The 15,967-nt window shown below is 39.8% G+C and overlaps 1 protein-coding gene across 4 annotated transcripts in view; it reads left to right on the forward strand.

The window, feature by feature from the left end:
- RGS22 (regulator of G protein signaling 22) overlaps positions 1–15,967 on the forward strand; it is a 142,480-nt gene that overhangs the window by 90,113 nt on the left and 36,400 nt on the right. For all 4 annotated transcript variants that reach the window (XM_006159708.1, XM_006159707.2, XM_006159709.1 and 1 more), the window contains 2 exons: positions 10,312–10,506; positions 12,917–13,009. In XM_006159708.1, the coding sequence (XP_006159770.1) occupies positions 10,312–10,506; positions 12,917–13,009 (288 nt within the window). The remainder of the gene's footprint in view (positions 1–10,311; positions 10,507–12,916; positions 13,010–15,967) is intronic.

The following is a 15,967-nucleotide window of genomic DNA, read 5'->3' on the forward strand; positions in this document are numbered from 1 at the left end:
AACAAATCAACACATGTGTTACAACATTTGGTGTTATTCTCCACTTTGCCTTTTAAGGCTACACAGAAATTGTTCTTGTTTTCATTGGAACACAGATGAGTGTCAAGCTGCAGCTCATCAAATGGCCTCTACTTATGGGAAGATGCCTTCCTAAAGGCTGTGCTCACCTTTGGCACAGAGAGCATCCTTTGCTGGGAGCTTCTACTGCATGATAATTGGACTCTAACGCCGTGGCTGTCATCATTTAATCTTTGATTTAAAAAGAAATCCAAATAGCGCAGACAATTGTGGAAATTATTTTATTAATTTTTTGTTCTTAACACTGTTAAAAACAAGAATAAATTCAGTAAGCTCATAATTTTCATTTCTCAGGTATATTTATGTAGGTTTTATGATGCAGTAAGAAAAGATTAATGTAGGAAAAATGCGTTGTGATATATTTGAAGGAAAATAGCATGCACTTCTATCCAAGAATATGCTCTAAAATGAACATACACTTTGAAAATGATTTTTGAAAACTATTAAATGGTAATGCTGAAGTCTTGCATAAAAGATATCAGAGTCAGAAAAATATAAATTGCAGTGGAAATGTCATATTTTAATTCACTTGAGCTGTCTCCTATATAGTACAAAACAGCTGTTCTGTACAGGATCTTGTCTCTAATTAATGAAGCAGCTAAGATTTCCTTCAGAAGGCAAACATAGAAACATTTTTATTCATTTTCCCCCCAGAATAATAGCGAACTAATGTGTATTCAAATAATGTAAATATTGCTTTTCACTTTAATGTCCTTTAGAAAGCAAAATGATAATCAAAATGTTATGTCCTCCCCATTTTGGGTCTTTATTTCTCCCATTTCGTTTCTTTTTTCTCTCTCTCCCTCTCCTTCTTCCTTCCTCATGAGTTTATTTATTCATTTCTTCCATGAGAGAGGGAGACAAAGAGAAAGAGAGAGAGCGAGGCAGCCTCTCTCATGTTGGGGACAGGCAGATGGAGTAATGGTTACATTGCTGGACTCCCACATAGTTGACCGTGGTTTGGGTCCTGGACTTGGCGACTTAAAACTCACACCAGGTGCGTCTGCCTGCATGCCCAAGATCCTGAGAGGAAAATGGAGGAGAAGGGATTGTGGCATGATTTCTTGCTTTCTGTCTCTCCAGTGAGTGCATGTACCCTATAGCAAAAAAAAAAAAAAAAAAAAAAAGGACCTTTATGCTATGATACTACTCCCCAACGTCAGCCAGCCAGGATCACAGCACGTGTGTGCACGCACACCCACTGTGTACAGGGAGACCTCAAGACGTGAGTCCAGGACCTTCCCACATGGCCTCAGCCTCAGTGTTGCATCAGCGTGGCCCATTGCACTGGCTTCCCGTCTTTGTTCTGCTCCCCAGTCCAGCTCTCCCGCCTCCATGGTGTCCATCCTACAGCTTTTTCTCTTGCCCAACTCTTAGCTATCAGACCATCTTGTGAGTTTAGTTAAACAAGAAAATGAACTCCGAGAATTCTACAAGATTTTTTTTTTTAGGGGGAGGCATTGCTGTCCCCCCCTCACACCCCGCATCTGATACAGATGCCAAGAAAGTGAGTCACAAGCACAGGTGTAGAGAGGAGCAGGGCAAGCCGCCCGCAGTGCATTTCCTGATTACATAACCTTTGAATGTCTCCAGGAGAGATGGAGTTGAGAGCTGTGTTGTGCACAGTGCCAGGCAGTCTGATCACAGACAGGCCGTGCTTGTATCCCTTCTCAGAAGCTTTCCTGCTGGGCTGTTAAAGCATCGTAGGTTAATGTTTAAATTGGAATCGTGTCGGCCACAGCTGTGTGTGAGTGCATCTCTGCGTGAATGCGAGTCAGAGTAGCTGACTGGACTGAGAAGGGAGCATGTTCTTTCCCAACATGAGCTGCAGTGGTATTTACTTCAGAGCTAGAAAGGAAGAGCTGAGTGGCCAATAAAAAAGTAAATGACCCAGTATATTTCAACAATGTTTCCAACCCATAGCTAAGGCTATATTATTTAGGTGTCATAGAGTACAATTTTTTTTTTTTTTGGAGAGGTTTTTCTGCTATAGGGCGCATGCACTTGCCAGACAGACAGAAAGAGACATAGAGACAGAAAGTGAGAAATCACCCCCCCCCAGGGGGGATGGCCACGCCGAAATCCCTTCTCCTCCATTCTCCTCCCAGGATCTTGGACACACACACACACACACACACACACGCCCGGCATGAGTTTAAGCTCCCAGGTCTGGGACTAGAACCATGGTCGACTACCTGGGAGTCCAGCAACATAACCATAACACTAACTGCTGGTCCCATAGAGTACAATTTTTATATTTCATCTTAAAGTCAATTTACATCAACTTAAATTTTTTTTAAAGCTTCTTTTTTTCTTATAATTATTTATCTTATTTTATTTATTTATTCTTTTTTTTTTTTTTAATTTGACCAGAGAGAAACAGAGGATGAGAGTGAGAGAGAGAGGAAGTGAGAAAGCAAGCTACCAGAGTCAGGACTCGAACCCTGGTTGGCCATGTGGGAGTGTCCAGCGCTTTAACCACCACGCCACCTGCTGGTCCCCAACATTAACTTAAATTTATTTTGATCACCTTTATAGAGATTTTAACGTTTAAAGGCATTGCTTATGCTTTTAATTTTGTCTTATATCTACAGTTCTATCTTTTGTTTTGTTAAATACATAGTCAGATTGGTTACCCACTTATAGATTGTCTTTGGATTGCTAGAGAGATATATTCAGATTTTAATGCTAGAATTCAGTTGAATGTACTATAAACTTCCTGTGTGGCTAATAAAGTATTGACAACTGAATTAAATTGTCTCATCCCCCTTAACTAGCTTGTCCCTACCACCCTGAGGAGGTGGGCAAGGACAAAGACTGAACATCATGGAATATAGTAAATGAGTATGGTGTAAGCTTGGAATGCCATGTGATAGATGACTTCTCAGACCCTTTTCTTTCTTTTTAAAAAAATTTGCTGGAGGGTACATTCATTCATCAGAAAGAGAGAGAGAGAGAATGAGAAGGAAGGTGAGAAAGCACTCCCCACGGGAGATGGTCACACCGCAATCCCTTCTCCTCCACCTCTGCCTTCAGGATTTAGGGTATGCATGCACATGCTCCCAGTGCATTTCTCTAGTGGCCAGGTCTGGGACTTAAACTGTACAGTCGGCCACGTGGGATTCAGCTGCCATAATCATCACACCACCAGCTGGTCCTCAAACCACTTCCTAATGCTTCCAGTTCTGTGATCTTATAAGATTCATAAAGAATCAGGGAAGTGGGGATATTATATTAGTCTTAAGGATTGTGCTAATTATCACAGTGGGAGTTGGTACTGGAACAAAGAGAAATTACTTAGGTGATAATGAACAATGCTCTGATAAACTAGCTGTAAAGAAGCCAAAAAAAAAAAAAAAAAGTGGATGAGCAAAGGTCGGACTCCTCCAAGCAAATAAATAAATACCTACATGCAGATGCAATCAATCATTTAGGTTTTTGCCATAGGGTGTGTGTGCTCACTGGAGAGAGACAGAGAGAAGGAAAGTGAGAAATCACTCTCCAAGAGGATGACCATGCCGCAATCCCTTCTCCCCAGTTCTCCTCTTAGGATTTTGGGCATGCACACACACACACACCCAGCATGATTCTCAAGTCTCCAGGTCCAGGACTTGAACCATAGTCAACCATGTGGGAACCCAACACCTTAACCACCATGCCACCTGCTGGCCTCTGACTGCTGATTTTTAACTAAGTGATCTGGATTGTTGAATTTCCTTTCAGGTGAATTTAGAGTTACTGAAACAAATTCTAAAAATGCTTTGAACACTGTTAGGTTGATCATTTAAATTTTCAGTTTCTAAATTTACCTAAATATGAAATTATTTTAATCAAGTTGTGCATTTAAAAAAAAACTCCAACTTAAGGGGTCAGTAGGTGGCATGGCGGTTGAGGTGCTGGACTCTTACATGGCCAACCACAGTTTGAGTCATGGACATTGTGGCTTGCTTTCTCACTTTCTTCTTTCTCTCTCTGTCTTTCTCTGGTGAATTAAAATAATCATAACAATACATAACATTAAATAAATAATTCTTTTTTTAAAAAAAACCCTCCAATTTAGAAAATGTTTAAGAATAGATTTTAATCCGATATAATCTGGGTTGTTTCGTCTTCCATTAGATTAGTAGATTTGCAAATTGTTCTCCTAAATAACTCCCAAGGTTAGAAAAATCTGCTGTATGTTTATGTGTGTGTATGTGTGAGTGTGAGTGTAATTTTAGTTTTAAGGTTTATTTTATTTCTTTCATAGAAAAGAGGGAGTGACCCCCTTCTTCAGTTAAACCATGACCCCCTTCTTCAGTCCTCTAGCTGTTCAGGATTTTGGGCAAGTACACCCTGACATGTTTCCGGTTGACCAGAAATCTGAAGCTGCTATTGGTCATCTTGCACTGCAGATCAGATTATTCTCTGTGCTACCTGACTGGACCACAAATTTATTTTAAATGCAACATAATTATTTGTGAGAGTATGGTTCATTTGGACTAGTCTACCCAGCAGACTATGTACCTACATTTTTGGGGAAAAAAGTTTCCAGTTTTCATGGTTATGGAAAGTGCAGATTGCCTAATTGAATAGAACACATGGGTGGGCTCTTAAATATGTTCCTTCTATATTTCACAGCACTCAGGAAGAAAAAGTTTCTTTGCTGCTGTTTGAGACTCTCATTGTGTAACTACTTAAATTTTGAACTCTGCCCTATCTACTAATTTCTCTTCTCCTACATCTCATTAATATCATCTAGAGAACTTTTTAGGTACTCTTTATCTTCCTAGAAAATTTCAATATATATAGCTCTTTAAAATTTGCCCCCACTTTTTAAAATTTCTCTCTACCTTTTTTGTCTTATCATTTTGAAGCTTTTTAACATCCATTCTAATAATCCTTATAATGTACATGGCTACAGTGTTTCTTAACTTAGCCAACCAGAAGGCATTTCTCTCCATTCTTCCTCAGGTAGCTATGAGAATGGCCATATATTGGAACTCATCATCATTGGGAACTACTTAAGCTTTAAATTCTTGAACTCTGAAAGTCCCCATTCAGATCACAATTTTGCCTTAAATCATTAATCTCTTTTCATCCGCCCAGCAAACATTGACTAAATGCCTAAGTTTTGGTAGACCCTTTTAAGTACTTTACCTGCCCTTCTAACCTCATATTAACCTCTAGTTCTTTGATACTCCTCCAAGCATTTTATTTTTCTGCTACCCTGATTTTGACCTCCTTTGCTTTTCTACATGTCATGGGCCTCATAGAAGACCATTTCAATTGCACTTTAACTAGCATCTTTAATTCCTGTGTTGCTTTAACTTTACTTTGCTTGATCTCTCCTCTCTCTCTCTCTCTCTCTCTCTCTGTCTCTCTCTCTCTACACACACACACACACACACACACACACAGAGTGTTATTTGTATGTATATTCTCAGCACTATTTATTACTGTCCCTGTCTTTAAGCTAACTCTTCCTTTGGCTTCTGCAGTGTTGCTCTGACTTGATTTACCTATCTCTCTGACTTCTCTGTTATTATTTTTTTTACTATTTCCTCTGACTTATTATTATTATTATTACCATTATTAAATTTTAAAGTAAATATTTGATATTTACCTACATAGTTATGAGTTCCATTATTTCCTAGTCTATCCTCCCTTTTTTGTCTAGAGAGAGCTTCCCTTCAATATTTCATTTAGCACGGGTCTCCTGAATGAAGAATTCTCTGTTTTTGTCTGTTGATTTATGATATTTTTATTTTATTTTCATGTAAGAAGGTACTTTTGCTGGGTATAGAACTACAGGTTGGCAGTTATTTTCTTTTAGCACTTTAAAAACTTAAGACTGGAGTCTACATCTAGTCCACTGTTGCTTTTAGAGTGTTTTGAGAGTTTAGGTGTTTACAGGGACTTTCTACTAATAGGTGCTGAACTATTATCTGCATTCCTCAGGATTGAAAAACTTCCAAAAACCCCATTTATAGTCAATTATAAGGACTTTGGCTTTTATTCTGTATAGACACAAAGTCTCTGGAAGGTTTGAGCAGAAAAATAATGCGCAAATGGATTTATGTGTTTGCTGTGGTAAGAATATACTGTTGGAAAGCAAAGAGAATACTGGGAAATCCAGTTAAGAGGTTATTTCTAAAATACATATATAATGATGTTGCCCTTCAGTTAAAATCCTTCAGAGATTCCCCCTTATGTCTTTAGGTAAAAATTCGAATTTCTTTCTTTCTTTTATAGATATTTTTGCTATAGGGCGCATGCACTCACTGGAGAGACAGAGACACAGAAAGTGAGAAATCACTCCCCTCCCCCCAAGCGAGGTTGGCCATGCTGGAATCCTTTCTCCATTCTCTTCTTGGGATTTTGGGCATGACGCATGCATGCCTCGTGTGAGTTCTAAGCCGCCGGGCCCAAGGACTCAAAACTGCGGTCAACTACATAGGAGTCTAGTAATACAACCATTATACCATCTATTGGTCCCCAAAATTCAAATTTCTTAAAAAAGAAAAGATTATATCCATGCTCTGGTCCCTGCCTCCTTTATAGCAAGCATTTTATTTTTATTTTACCTATTTCCTTTAGACAGTATTATCTCCTTGGATTTTAGACTATCTAAAAAGTTATAAAGCCACCTTAGGTCTTCATGCATTGGCCTCTGTTGTTTCTGTTTGGACCATTTTTCTCATTAACTCTCCTTTATTGTCTGACTGACTATAACTTATCTTTTAAGATTCAACTTAAGAATTATGTTCTCAGGGCTAGCAGATAGCATAGCAGTTATGTCACTGGACTCCCACACGGCCAACCGATATTTGAGTCCTGTACCCAGTAGCTTGAAACTCATGCCAGGTGTGTGTGCATGCATGCGCAGGATCCTGAGAAGAGAATGGAGGTGAAGGGATTGCAATGTGGCCATAACCCCTGGTGGGGGGGGGGTGATTTTTTGCTTTCTATTTCTCTGTCTCTCTGGTGAACATATGTGCCCTATAGCAAAAATCTCTTTAAAAATAAGAGAATTATAATCTCTCAGGAGAATTTCTACAATCCTCTCTTTCCAAAAAAAAGTCCAATGCATAAGTGAGTCTGTTCTGTGAATTTTATATAATTCAGTGGCACCTACTCTCTGCCAAGAACAGTTTTAGGTGCTAGAGATTCACAGATGAATAAGTTACCAGTCTTTGCCCTCAAATATCCCAATCAAGAAGAGAAAACAGGGACCAGCAGTTAGCATAATGGCTATGTCACTGGACTCTCACATAGCCAACTGCAGTTCAAGTCCCAGACCCGATGGCTTAAACACACACTGGGCGCATGTGTGTGCGTGCCCAAGATCCTGAGAGGAGAATGGAGGAGAAAGGATTGCGGCGTGGCCATCCCCCCGGGGGGTGATTTCTCGCTTTCTGTCTCTCAGTCTCTCTTTCTGGTGAGCGCATGTGCCCTATAGCCAAAAACAAACAAACAAAACAAAACAAAAACTCTCCAAAAAAAGAGGAAAAAAAAAAAAGGAAACACATAAAACATGATTGCATTATAGTATGACAGGTTGTCTTGGGAGGAGGGAGGCAGTAAAGGCTTCATAGAAGCGAAATCCATGTTGGTTTTAAAAAAATAAACCAGAAGAGCCAGAAAGTTGTGTAGTGGTCAAAGCGCTGGACTCTTATATGGTTGATGATGGTTTGAGTCCTAACCCTGGCAGCTTGAAACTCAGTGTTGGGCGCATGTGAATGCATGCCCAAAATCTGAGAAGAGAATGGAAGAGAAGGGATTGAAGCATTACCATCCTACCTGGCGGGGGCGGTGGTTGATTTCTCACTTTCTCTCTCTCTCTCTCTTTGTGTCTCTAGCTAGCACATGTGCCCTATAGCAAAAATCTCAATCAATCAATCAATCAATTAGATTTTATAAAGCATACAAAGCGTGTGGAGAAGGCTAAATTCCCAAGTTGAAGGATCAGTATGTATACTGGTATAGAACAAGATTAGAGAAATTACAGAAAATTTTTATTTGAGCACAAAATTTGGGAGGTGAGTAATGAGAGATGAGTTTGAATTAATGTACAGGTAGTCATAGATTTTATTTGCAGTATATACCTCAGTTACTGTATTCACCAAGCTGTCTTATAATCATTGTCTTCTCCATGCCACTTCCAAATGGATCCTTCTGGGAGGGCACTGGATTTCATTCATTATTCTGCATATTCAGCACCTAGCCAGATATCTGAGCTGTAGTAAATACTTGGTAAATGCTTTTGTTATTAGTGTGGATCCTTTAAGACACTCAAAAGATAGTCTTAAATAAGACTATTATTTGATATTAGTTAAATCTGTGTGTATATTGTGTAGACATAATCAGGTCCAAAGTTTATGAAATCAAATTCTGATAAAACCCAATTAAATATAGATTCTTAATAAAACTAGTAATACATTTGGATCTCATGTTCAGGGTGTGCTATATTCAGTATTACAAACTTTAAAAATAAAATATTATTAAATTATTTTTCAGCTATAAATAACTATTGTTTTTAATTTTTTAGAGAGATTTTTGCTATAGGGTATAGTGCACCCCCTGGAGAGACAGAGACAGAGAGAAAGTGAGAAATCTCCTCCCAGGGGGATGGCCATGCTGCAACCCCTTCTTCTCCATTCTCCTCTTGGGATTTGGAGCACACACATACACGCACCTGATATGAATTTTAAGCCACCGGGTCTAGGACTCAAATCTCAGTTGACTACGTGGGAGTCCAGTGACGTAACCATTACACCATCCGCAGATCCTTAAATAGCTGTTATTGAGACAAGACAAATGAGTAAATACATTTGTCTGTGGTAGGTTTGATAGAAGTTCTGTGTGTATCTTTCCATTTACTCTTGTTCCTTCCTATATCTTTTCTATAGCACTGGACACTGGATAGAGACATTTTATGGTAGAAAGCAGTAATTAGCAACATTCATAAGATCTCTGCAACTCTGGACCAGCCCATGGCCTAGTGGTTCAGATGGCTGGATCCCACGTGGCTGACCTCACCATTTGAGTACAAATGCAGTGGCTTGAGAAACATGCTAACTGTGAGTGTGCACGCCCAAATCCTGACAGGAGGGAGAGAGAGAGAAGACGGGATTGTGGTGTGACCGTGCCCTATGGGGGTGTTTTTCATTCTCGTCTCTCTGTCTCTCTCTACCTGCTTCTCTCTGTCTGTCTCTAGTGATGCCCTCTGGCAAAACAAACAAAAACTCTGCAACTCAGGTAAGGCAGGAAGTTGGTTGGTCTCTAGATTAGAAGACTAATAGCCAGCTTTTCAGTCCTACTATATTCTTGCCTCTTGTTTCCAAAAGGGCATTTCAAAGCACTCTGGAAAGTAACACAAATGTGTTAGAAGTGTTATAAACAGAAGGAAACAAAGGAGGAGACATATAACCTCAAATCTGTCATTGTGAGACATGGTATATCTTCAGAATTTTTGTGATATGAGAAAAATGTGCTGATTAATTACCACTGAAGAAATAGAAAAAGAAAAGGACACAGTCTTTTGAATACACTTCATCTTAAGTGACTTTTCCATGTATTTTTGAAAATTGTTTTTATTTATTCATTTACTTATTTTATTTTGACCAGACACACACACACACACACACACACACACAGAGAGAGAGAGAGAGAGAGAGAGAGAGAGAGAGAGAGAGAGAGAGAGAGAGAGAGAGAGAGAGAGAGAGAGAGAGAGAGAGAGAGAGAGAGAGAGAGAGAGAAAGTGAGAAAGCAAGCCCCCAGGTCCAGGACTTGAACCATGATTGGCCATATGGGAATGTCCAACGCCTTAATCACCACACCACCTGCTGGTCCCCAGACTTTCCCATATTTTCAAGAGAAAAAAATCACTTGAGCTTGTTTGCCTTCTTTTACTATTTTTTTTTTAAATGCTGTGGGCATGGTGGTTAAGGTGCTGGATTGCCACATGACTGACCATGGTTCAGGTTCCAGACCTGGCAGCTTAAAAATGCCAGGCACCCCGTGCATGCATGCTCAAATCCTGACAGGAGAAGGGATTGCAGCATGGCCATGTCCCTAAGGGGTGATTTCTCACTTTCCTTCTCTCAGTCTCTGGGAAGCGCATGCACCCTATGGCAAAAACCTAAATAAACACAGACACACCCAAACAAAGCAAAAACCTTTACTAGGGAGAATCTACTAATCCTTATGATTTTTCCCAACATCCTTTTTTTTCTTCTCCTTTTCCTTTAGTTTCTGTTTGCTACATATGTTGCTCCTTCGGCCACTCTTGATATTGGACTCCAACAGGAAAAGAAAAAAGAAATTTATATGAAAATGCAGCCACCATTTGAAGACCTTTTTGATACAGCAGAAGAATATATCCTTCTCCTCCTTCTTGAGCCCTGGACAGAAATGGTGAAATCAGACCGAGTTGCTTATGGAAAGGTATCGTGGCACTGATAGATTGTGTGTGAGCCATTTAGTTTACTACAAAACTAATGATAATCACATATTGTTAACTCACAGAGGAGAAATGGGAAAAAAAATCCCACTGGGGCAGGGATTTAGTGCTAAGATTTGGGCAGGCTGAAAAACTTGGGCAAGAAAATGTGTATTAACTCTGTTTTTTACAGTTTCTCAATTCCCTTCTATAAAAGTTTTAAAGCCAGGTCATTCTTAGTCCTCCGTACACACCGTCAGGAGAGAGAAATCTGAGTTGTGGTTTTCCGTGAACCAGCAGACTGTGTCACGATAGAATATAGTGGCTTTGTCGCTTCTTGCCATTCCTCAGCAATAAGCTTAATTTTGACTAATGGAAGAAGCCCGTTTCACTTTAAGCCGGATGAGTGACAGTAAATATTACACCCACGGAAAATATAAATGTTTCATACGTACTGTGAAAAGCGGAGCCTGTGACTTCAGTGCTTCTATTTTAAAGCATCCCCAGATGTTCATCAGGTCAGACCGCTTGATTGGATAAGTTTCAACACATCTTTTTTCATTCTGAAAGAAATCATTTTAAGCCTCAGAGCATGAATATTTTCACTATTCTTATTGATGAGTAGAAGAAAAGTTTTAAAAATATTTATTTCGAATCACAAATTAAAACCATCCTTGGATATTTTTTACATTAAATTAATGCATGTACCCTTTACCTGAGGTCATTTCCGGGGTCTTTGTATTACTGTTCTTTGTTCGTATCTCCTCAGCAGTTTCCTAGATAGCCGTGTCTTCTACCAGGAAGGATAGGTTCAGTGATTAAGACAAAATTAACATTTAAAAATCTAGGTTAGGGTTACCTCATTGGATTATAATTGAAACAACTCTTATAGCTTACTAAACTGAATGGTCAGGAAAATTAAGTTTTTATTCCTGATTTCATTTGGTTCTAAAAAATTAGCATAGCATCCTTTCTACTACAAAAATACATATGTTATACTAGGAAAATCAAGTTATCATATAAAATTTTTAAGAATTCTCTACAGTCATTATTTTAAATATAGTTAATAGCGTAAAGGAAATGGTTCTCTGATGGTGAAAAAAATTTAGAATTGGGAACCAGCAGTTAGCGTAATGGCTATGTCGCTGGACTCCCACGTAGTCTACCGTGGTTCGTGTCCCAGACCCGGTGGCTTAAAACTCAGGCCGGGCGCGTGTGCGTGCGTGCCCAAGATCCCGAGAGGAGAATGGAGGAGAAGGGATTGCGGCGTGACCATCCCCCCTGGGGGGTGATTTCTCGCTTTCTGTCTCTATGTCTCTCTCTGTCTGGCGAGCGCACGCGCCCTACAGTGAAAATCTCTTTCAAAAAAAAATTTAGAATTGTAACTAAGTTTTCTAAACTGAAAAGTATCAACATTAGTAATGATTCTTATAAAATGCATGGGATGGGCCAGTAGGCGGTGTGGTGGTGGAGGCACTGGACTCCCATGTGTCCTACTGTGGTTCGAGTCCTGGTTCTGGCAGCTTGCTTTCTCACTTTCCTTCTCTCACTTGGTCTCACTCTCTTGTGAGTGGCTGTATCAAATTGAAGAGTGATAGTGATAATCAATAGAAGTAATAATTCTTTTTAAAAATTCATGGGACAAATTATATACTGTTTTTAATAGGAGGAAAAATAAATAATCCTTTCTTAGTGGTAGAGACTTCCTTAACTTCAGCCAAGAGGACTTTTCTATAAAGTCAACCAATTGAAAAATTCCCAGAAAGGATAACCAAGCAGATAACCAAAGCTAGTTATTAAATACAGAAAGTTCTTAGGCATCTCATCAGCCAACTGGTTTTTCTCTGCAGTAGAGAAATGGTGAATTGTCTTGTTTTCCTGTTAATAAAATAGTGCATTGCCCACTCCGTAGACCGAGTCCTGCTTCATGATTTCATCTGATGATTGACTGTATCTTCTTTTGCTGTAGCAATAAAGCTTTTGCTCACAGACTAAAAACAATAGTAGGTAGTTCTGCTCTGAATTACTTGGTCCCTAAAGCTAGCAATGTCTTCCTTCATGACTACTGTTCTGTTATAGTGAATAGAAATCGGAAACGTAGCCAACATATTTGTATTGCTTATTAGTTTACCTGAGGCATTCAAAAGGAGAAGTGATCTTTGGTGGCACTTTACCGTTCCCTGGAAATATATGCACTTTTTTTATCACATGCATTTGAAGTGTGACTGCTGTAGTAATATTTTTAACTACGTTCCTGTTTCTGATGTTGCCTCCAAAAGAAATTACTTTGTTGGCAACTGTAGTTGTTTTTCATACCATGGTTATTGGCAACTGATCCATCCCGTTTCCCCACTTTTTCATCATGCACATTCTATTGATGTTACAAGCTTTATTATTGTTCATTTGTAATTTTAGGTGGAGCTAGTAGAGGAAACTCGACAGCTGGATTCCGCATACTTCAGAAAGTTACAGGCTTTGCATAAGGACACATTTTCCAAGAAAGCTGAGGTATGACAACTTTATACTTAGAAAAACAAACTTTCTATCCCCAAAATGTTACTACTTTAAGTAATGGGGAGGAGCTTGTATAAAGAGGAGATCATGTATTGGTAAAATAAGGGACGGGCAGTTTCATTTTTCTGCTGTTACTTTGCCTTCATGCTACATTTGACAGGTGTCACATTTTGTTGACACATTTAATACCAGTGCCTGAAAAACAAAATATATAAAGTATGTCTAAGTCCAGTATTGCATTGCTAACAGAAATATCTGAGACTGGGTGATTTACGAAGAAATAACAGTTTACTGACTCATGGTTCTGGTGGCTGGAAAATCCAAAGACATAAGCCTGGCATCAGGCTGGCCTACTATGTGGCTGACAGGACTTAAGATGGCAGGCATTTTCTGAGAGAGACTTAGAGTAAGCTGTGGGCAACTTGTTCTCTCTTATAACGACCAGCTCTCAAGAAAACTGACCCTTTCTCAGTAGAGTTAGAACTCATCAGATCTTATAAGACATCATTGATTTACTCAAGAGAATGTTGTCCCCATGATGCGATCACCATGATACAATCACCACCCTCTAGACCTTCCCACCTCCCACTACAAATTCCCAAATAAGAGACTTTGGGGAACAATCATTATCTAACCATAACATTATACCGTAGGCCTCCAGGGTTCATATTCTTTTTCTATTTTTAAGAAAAATTTTTTTGCTATAGGACAAGTGCACTTGCCAGAGAGACAGAGAGAGAGACAGACAAAAAGTGAGAAATCACCCCCTGGGGGAATGGCCCCTCTGCAATCCCTTCTCCTCCATTCTTCTCTCGGGATTTTGGGCATGTACCCGGTGTAAGTTTCAAGCTGCTGGGTTTGAGACTTGAACCACAGTCGACTATGTGAGAGTCCAGTGACATAACCATTATGCCATCTGCTGGCCTCTCATATTCTTCTGACATATAAAATATAATCATTCCATTTCAATAGTTGCAAAAGTCTTAATTTGTTCCAGTACCAACTCAGAAGTCCAGAGTACAGTCTCAATCTGAGACTTAAGTCAAACTCCAAAGTAAAAAAAAAAAAAAAAAAAAACCCCAAAACTACATATTCCCAAAATGCAATTGTGGACAAGGCACAGTGTATAAATTTCCATTTCACCTGAAGGAAGGAAAAACAGGTCCAACCAAGTCCAAAAACCCAACCGAGCAGACATTCAATCCTGGAACTCCATGTGCCATTTCCTGGATGCACTGGGAGTGTTGGACTCCCAAAATACCAAGTAGCGTTGTCCTGTTGGCCCTGTTAGGCTGTCCTTGGTTCAGCTTTCTTTAGTTGAAATCTCCTGCCTGCAGCTCATTGAGAGTGGTGCTGCAATTGATAGCACCACAATTCTGGGATCCCCCATTGCAGCTCCAATGGGCATAGCCCTCCTGTTGGATTCTCTCTGTTCCAACTGTACGTTTCCACTTGGCTTTGTCCTAATGGAATCTTTCTGTAGTTATCGCACTACTGCAGCAGGACTCTGCCTAAGCTAAAGGGCTGTCTGAGACATCCTTTGAAAGCTTGTTGGAATCCTGCACATTTGAATTCTGAGAGCTTGAAGAACTATCTACACGTGCACATAGCCAGCGTGGGCTACTTGTGTGTTCCAGAACAGAGTCTAGAGCAGCAGCCTAGAGCAGCAGCCTTAACTGCAGGCTGAGCTCCAACTGGGGCTGCTTGAAACAAAGCTAGGACCAAAGAATGCTTTACCTGGCTGCACAGAGCAGAGTCCCCAGGCAGCTCAGGATAGTAAGCCAACCCTGGGCCGGTGCCCTGAAATCCTTCTCCTGTCTTAGGCTTCTATGCTTGTCATGGAAGAGGCAACACCTCCCGTTTTTTTTTTTTTTTTTTGTCAATAATCATCTGGATCCTTTCTAGCCCTGCTAATGTGTTTAACAACCAGTCTCAGCCATACTTTTCTCTGCCAAGCATGCTTTTTCATTCGTTGTTACCTGGTTGGGCTACACATTTTCCATTTTTTTACTCTGCTTGTCTTTTCATTGTAAGTTCTACCCCTCAATTATTTTATTGCCCTGTCATCTCACTAACTACAGTTAATAAGCACACAATTCTTTCTATATTTTTTTTGAAATATCATTTGCCAGTTCTTCATCACTCTTAAATTCAAAATTAAAGCCTTAGGACATGAAAAATTTATAGCCATATTCTTTTTTTTTTTGGAGAGATTTTCACTATAGGGCGTGTGCGCTCGCCAGACAGACAGAGAGAGACATAGAGACAGAAAGCGAGAAATCACCTCCCAGGGGGGATGGTCATGCCGCAATCCCTTCTCCTCCATTCTCCTCTCGGGATCTTGGGCACGCACGCACACGCACCCGGCGTGAGTTTTAAGCCACCGGGTCCGGGACACGAACTGCGGTCGACTACGTGGGAGTCCAGTGACATAGCCATAGCCATTACACAAACTGCTGGTTCCCTAGCCATATTCTTTTTTATTGTGTAACACAGATAACCTTTTCTCTAGTTTTCAATAAAATATTACCGCTTTCCTTTGAAATCTCAGAACCGCCTTTACTGTTGATGTTTCTATCCGTGTTATGATTATCACCATTTAACCAATCTCTAAAGAGTTCCTGTTCATTTATTTTTTTTCTTTAAAGAATTATTTACTTATTTCCATTTGATATTATTATTATTTTTTAATTTGACCAGATAGAGAAAGAAAGAGAGAAAGGGAAAGTGAGAAAGCAGGCCACCAGCTTGCTTAACCATGGTCATCCATGTGGTCATCCATGTGAGAATTCAGCTCCTTTAACCACCATGCCACCTGCTGGCCCCCTGTTCGTTCTAAACTATTCTTCCAAGTCCGTACCAGAAATGAGGCTTTTCCTAGTCTTTTCCTCACTACCTGTGACCCAGCTCCAAAGCTGTTTCCACTTTTTCAGATATCTGTAGTTACACAAT

This window comes from Tupaia chinensis, unplaced genomic scaffold (assembly GCF_000334495.1).
Source record: "Tupaia chinensis unplaced genomic scaffold, TupChi_1.0 Scaffold000646_1, whole genome shotgun sequence".
NCBI classification, from domain to species: domain Eukaryota; kingdom Metazoa; phylum Chordata; class Mammalia; order Scandentia; family Tupaiidae; genus Tupaia; species Tupaia belangeri.